General features: G+C 38.4%; 2 protein-coding genes across 2 annotated transcripts; both read right to left on the bottom strand.

Annotated features, from left to right (window-relative positions):
- Window positions 1–1,463: 1,463 nt before the first annotated feature.
- Window positions 1,464–2,150, bottom strand: LOC114925241 (uncharacterized). Its single transcript, XM_029292540.1, has one exon. It carries the CDS (start codon window positions 2,148–2,150, stop codon window positions 1,464–1,466), a length of 687 nt encoding a protein of 228 aa, XP_029148373.1.
- Window positions 2,151–2,193: 43 nt separating this feature from the next.
- On the bottom strand, window positions 2,194–3,717 carry LOC112743305 (uncharacterized). The gene is made up of 3 exons (XM_025792522.1): window positions 3,468–3,717; window positions 2,372–3,364; window positions 2,194–2,285 (listed from the first exon to the last, which is right to left on the bottom strand). Exons 1-3 carry the CDS (start codon window positions 3,715–3,717, stop codon window positions 2,194–2,196), a joined length of 1,335 nt encoding a protein of 444 aa, XP_025648307.1.
- Window positions 3,718–5,400: the final 1,683 nt, after the last annotated feature.

The following is a 5,400-nucleotide window of genomic DNA, read 5'->3' as shown; positions in this document are numbered from 1 at the left end:
TGGTTCAGAGATAGTTGATAATTTTGACCCGTCAGATGTTTACACAGATTGGCACCATAGAGAATTTGCTGAACAGATACAGTTGTCTGCTCGTGTAGACCAACCACAGCCGCATCCATCACCCTAGGCACGTCCACGGTCACCATCGCCACAGCGACAACCATGTCCACCACCGCCGACACACCCACCACAGTCACAGCCACCATCGCATCCTAGTGAAGCTGGATGGATTCCAACTCAGGGTGAAATGGCTATACAAAACATGGAAATAGAACATCTATATGTCCCATAATTTGATGCACCACATACTCATTACAGCCCACAATTGACAGAGGCAATGGTAGAAACTACCTGGGATCAGATCATCGGGTTCATGCAAGATCCAAGTACGCCCCAAATGTCTAATGTGCTGGATCCGACCCAACATCCCATATACCAGCAGGAGTTATATCCGGAAGAGGTGCCACAACCACCTCAAGTGGTGCCTGATAGATTGTCTTTCGATTCACAAGTACATTGACCTACCAGTTCCTCTTATTCAGCCGCTAGAGTGTCACTTGACTCCAGCAGAAGCGATTGGGGTCGAGGTATTGGTCACGAATACAACTCTAGAACTAGTGCATATATTCCAAGAATTGATCATAATCTCATTGATTCATCAATCCAGGAGACACATGAAGAAGACCAGTTTGCACAATGCAGATACAGTCCATACCGTGATAAGATGGACTCAAGTGACGACGATAATGAGGAAGAAGATTCGGATGAAAGTGAGGATGATGATGACGACGAAGATAACAATGGGCAGCCTAGGCCGACCAGAGGTAATTCATTTTTAATTATTACAATGTGATGGTATTGTAGCGTCTGTCTGTATTATTATCACTCTGAAATAAATGTGATTTATGTTATAATTATTACATACATGTACATTGAGATATGATGTTAATGTTGGCAGGTGTGACTGGAACAGCAACAAAATAAGAACGGGATAAAGGCTACAATTTAAGGGTAGATCCACCCTGTCGTAGCCAAAAGAGATATACCCCATCAGCGATAAAGAAAGCAATGTCGAACAAGTACAAAAAAGTGGTGAACACAGTAAAAAAAAAATTTACAAAATATGTGTAGCAAATTGGTTTGTCATTCCACGATGTATTTTGTGAATTCAAAATTCTAGTTTGATGTGCTAGTTAAATTTATTTATGTACATGCTATGACAAACTACTAGATTCTACTTTGATGTGCTAGTTAATGGCAAAGTCCGTGATGTTAATTTTATTTATGTACTACTAGAATCTATAACCATGCTATGAGAAACTACTATATTCACTAAAAATATAAATGCTTAACCTGGATACATACTTTTTCTTCATTACTAGTAGATTGTAATTGGCAATAATATACTCAACGTCGTTTTAAAATATGTAATGTACGCCCTTAGCCTTTCCTATATTATACACTTACGGTGGGTCTGCCTCGCGTGCACTAAATCCGGCGTGCTGGGGGCACCTACTACGACTATGTCCTTCTACACAGCATAGCCTACAACGTCTTGGACCTCGCATTGATCGTGTGTCCATCTCATTCAAGAAGCGAGTTTGTTTGGAAAGACCTTTGGTAACTCTCTTAAATGAAGGATTAGGTATCATCCGTGGCCCTCCATACACGGGCCATGTTGTTGGGTTGCCCAATGGCTTAAATCTAGCTCTGTACACCTTTCGGATCTCATCCATCCGATACACCTCATGAACGTAAACTTGCCAATCAAGACATTGGTTTGCATAACATGCAAAAACGTGACGACATGGAAAGCGATCTACCTGAAAATAACCACAGTCACAGTGCCTACGTCGCAAGTCTACCGCATATTCAACACCGCTGGGCATCTCCCTCACCTCGAAAACCTCATTCTGCCTATCGAAGCAACTAACCATGATGTTTCCAGCCGCAATTAAATTTTGCTGAATTTTTTCGGTCATTATTTCGGAGAATAAGTGTCCGGCTCGAAGATGAGTCTCAGCGTCATCCCTTTTCCTTGTGAACAACTCATTCAGTCTGTAAAAAGTCGCCTTTACAAGTGCTGTGATGGGAAGATTGCGTGCACCCTTCAACACCCCATTGATGCACTTCACTAGATTTTTCGTCATATGACCCCATCGATGACCACCATCATATGCCAAAGAGTGTTGCTCATGGGGAATCTAGCCAGCAAGTGTATGCCTCACCCCAACTGCGCAACCTCTGGTAACGGATTTCGTATTCATCCACCGTCTTAGAATAGCCTGGACAAAAAGATACAACGATAACCACCATTGGAAACATAACCACAAGATGCATAAAATATTATATAGAACACATTGTTAATTACCTATGTTCACCACAAGCTTTTGCATGAACGGTGCCTTGAACTTCCTCAAGAAGTTGGATGCTATGTGCCTCATGCAAAACATGTGTCTGGCCCTTGGCGGCTCCCATGCTCCATCACAACGTGAAACTGCTGACCTAATAGACTTGTGTCGATCAGAGATAAGTCCCATCACATCCTTTGTCACCACATGGGTTCGCAAATGACGAAGAAAAAAGAACCATGCATCTGATGTCTCCCCCTCTACAAGCGCAAACGCAATTAGCACAATATTGTTGTTGCCATCTTGAGAAACTGCGACCAACAACGCTCCTTTATATTTTCCATACAAGTGTGTGCCATCTACCTGTACAACCGGCTTGCAATTCCTAAATGCTCTTATACATGGGTAGAAACTCCAGAAAATTCGGTTTAGAACCCTGACATCCTGAACCAATTCATCCCCATGGTAGCAAGGTAACGTTTCATATTCGACGGCTACTGATGGCTCTTTCTTCACCATTGCCTCAAACCATATGGGCAATGCTTCATAAGAGGCTTCCCACCCTCCAAAAATTTTTTCAACTACCTTCTGCTTAGCCAACCATGCTTTGCGATAACTAATCATGTAGTTAAACTTCGATTGGACATCTGCAATCACTGATCGCACCTTTATGGATGGATCGGCCTCTATCAATGGCTTAATTGCTTCTGCAATAGTGTTTGAGTCCAACTTCGAATGATCCTGAGAAATAGTGGCTCTAGTACAAGTATGGTTGCCATTGTATCGTCTAATCTCCCAATAATACTTTCTTCGCATCATGCTAACCCTGATAAGCCAATCACAGCTTTGCCCATATTGCACACATTTCGCGTAAAATGTCGTCGGCTCAGACTTAAAAACCCGATAATCAACACCTCTGTGAATGGTATAATCTTTAACTGCCTTGATCACAGCCTCTCTAGAATTAAATTTCATCCCTATGACAAATTCACCATCTTTGACCATAGGTGGATCTGCAATAACGCCGCCAACCCATATTTACACAGTGCATAATATTAATACACAAACATAATATTTAAAGTACTAATCCAAATACAGTGTGATGCAACTACAAACCTGCATTGGCATACTCCGAAAATTCTGGAGTATTCATGGCATCGAGATCCAAAGCGCGCATGAAAGACGGTTCTTCGAATGGATGCTCACTCGCTAGTGCATTTGCGACGTCTTCGACGTCCGACTCAATGGTGCAGTCCTCTTGTTCCTCGTCTGCATTCGGATCAACGAAATAGTAATTTCCTTCATATTCCTCTTCGCTGTCACCGTTATAACTTTCCCAATCAAAATCATGATCATATTGTTCCATCGTATTTGGTAATTGGTCAAACTCCACATACAGCTCAATAATAGACACTTGTGATTGGGCTTGATAGTAGATTGAGAACATCTCTTGCAGACTTGTGTCATCATTGATGCACGTCGCATGAAATTGAACGAATCTACCGAATACTAATATAGGTCGTCTGTATAAAATATTTGTCACCCTCTTTGGCATATGAGGATCTATATTTTGACAACTATAACTCTTAAATTCTTCGAACGACACCATAAAAAAAAAGAACAAATATACAAGGATTATTACACATAAATATCACACCTTCAGCTGTTTCAAATAAAGTTTGACTATTATAATAAATTTTAAAACTAATATTATTATTCATTTTTGTTATCACAAAAATTATATTTCTATTATAATTTCTAACACGAATTAACGAAATATCATAGTATCAAAATGAAATATTTATATAACTAAAATAAACAAAAAAAATTTACCTAATAACAAACAACAAAAAAATTACTTGCACACAGGAAAGAAGAGAAACAATAAAAAGAATAAGAAGTATAAGAAGAGTATTAGAAAGAGAAAAGGAAATCGAGAATTGCAAGACATTACATTCACGCACGCACTCTATATATAGAGAAGTTAATAAACAAATCGTTACTCACGTTTACGAATTAAATAATTTCAAAATTAATAAAAAAGGAAATCGACACTAACGATTTCATGTTCCTATAGATTCAGAACTTATTTTTGTCCTACTTGAAATCGTAAGTCCCATTTTCTATATTTTTTGTCCTATTCAAAAATCGTTAGTCTCATTTTTATAGTTTTTTTATCTTTTCTGAAATCGTCAATAACGATTTCTTGTTATATTTTCTCAATCTCTATATCAATGTATTACACTAAACTAACATAATATCTCCCTGTTACACCTATGTTTTGATAATATCTAAAAAAATTAGCCACAATAGGTGTAGTATTATTATTTTATGTACGGATAGTAATTTTTCTCTGTAAAAAAAAAAAAGAGTGACGCGATCGTGATGATTGAGGGTTCAAGGCGGTGATAAATTATGACATGAGTGAATATGGTAAGTGACAAGCTAAGGACAAATGTGTTAGCAAGTAGGGGTGGAAAAAGGCCAGGCGGCCTGTCAGGGGCCTGCAGCCTGACCTGTGTTTGGCCTGGCCCTGGCCTGGCCTGTTATAAAATAGGTACAGGCCCAAGCTCTTTTAAAAGCCTTAATACATTAATAAGCCAGGCTTAGGCTCACTAATTAGCCTTATAGGCCTGTCAGGCCTACCTGGACCTGTTAAAATATAATTAAATATATAAATAATTATTTATTATTAATAAAATTATGAGATATTTTAAATTTATTATATTTTATTATAAATATTTTTGTATATTTTAAATATGTTAAAAGTTTAAAATTTTTTACAAATATTAAATATATGACATATTACATATAACTATTTTTATTAAAAAATAATTTTTTAAATAATATTTTTATTTTTGTAAAAAAAAATTAGCAGGCCTTTTAACAGGCTTCAGGCCAGGTCAGGCTGAATAACAGGCCAGGCCTAGTACTTTATAAAGAGCCTATAACAGGCTGCAGGCCAGGCTCAGGCCAATCAACTGTATGACAGGCCAGGCCTGTTAAGAACAAAGACTGGCCTGGCCTGACCTGTTTTCACCCCTATTAG

The sequence above is a fragment of the Arachis hypogaea genome, chromosome 14 (genome assembly GCF_003086295.3).
Source record: "Arachis hypogaea cultivar Tifrunner chromosome 14, arahy.Tifrunner.gnm2.J5K5, whole genome shotgun sequence".
In the NCBI taxonomy this organism is placed as follows: Eukaryota; Viridiplantae; Streptophyta; class Magnoliopsida; order Fabales; family Fabaceae; genus Arachis; species Arachis hypogaea.
This window is presented reverse-complemented; position numbering and strand designations above follow the sequence as displayed.

What these genes read in the sequence shown, in the direction of transcription:
- LOC112743305 (XM_025792522.1), bottom strand. Translation starts at nt 3,717, where the DNA reads ATGGAACAATATGATCATGATTTTGATTGGGAAAGTTATAACGGTGAC. An exon ending in TTCGGAGTATGCCAATGCAG is followed by an intron (nt 3,365 to 3,467) that starts GTTTGTAGTTGC and finishes GCGTTATTGCAG; the next exon opens with ATCCACCTATGGTCAAAGAT. An exon ending in AAAGCTTGTGGTGAACATAG is followed by an intron (nt 2,286 to 2,371) that starts GTAATTAACAAT and finishes CTTTTTGTCCAG; the next exon opens with GCTATTCTAAGACGGTGGAT.
- LOC114925241 (XM_029292540.1), bottom strand. Translation starts at nt 2,150, where the DNA reads ATGACGAAAAATCTAGTGAAGTGCATCAATGGGGTGTTGAAGGGTGCA.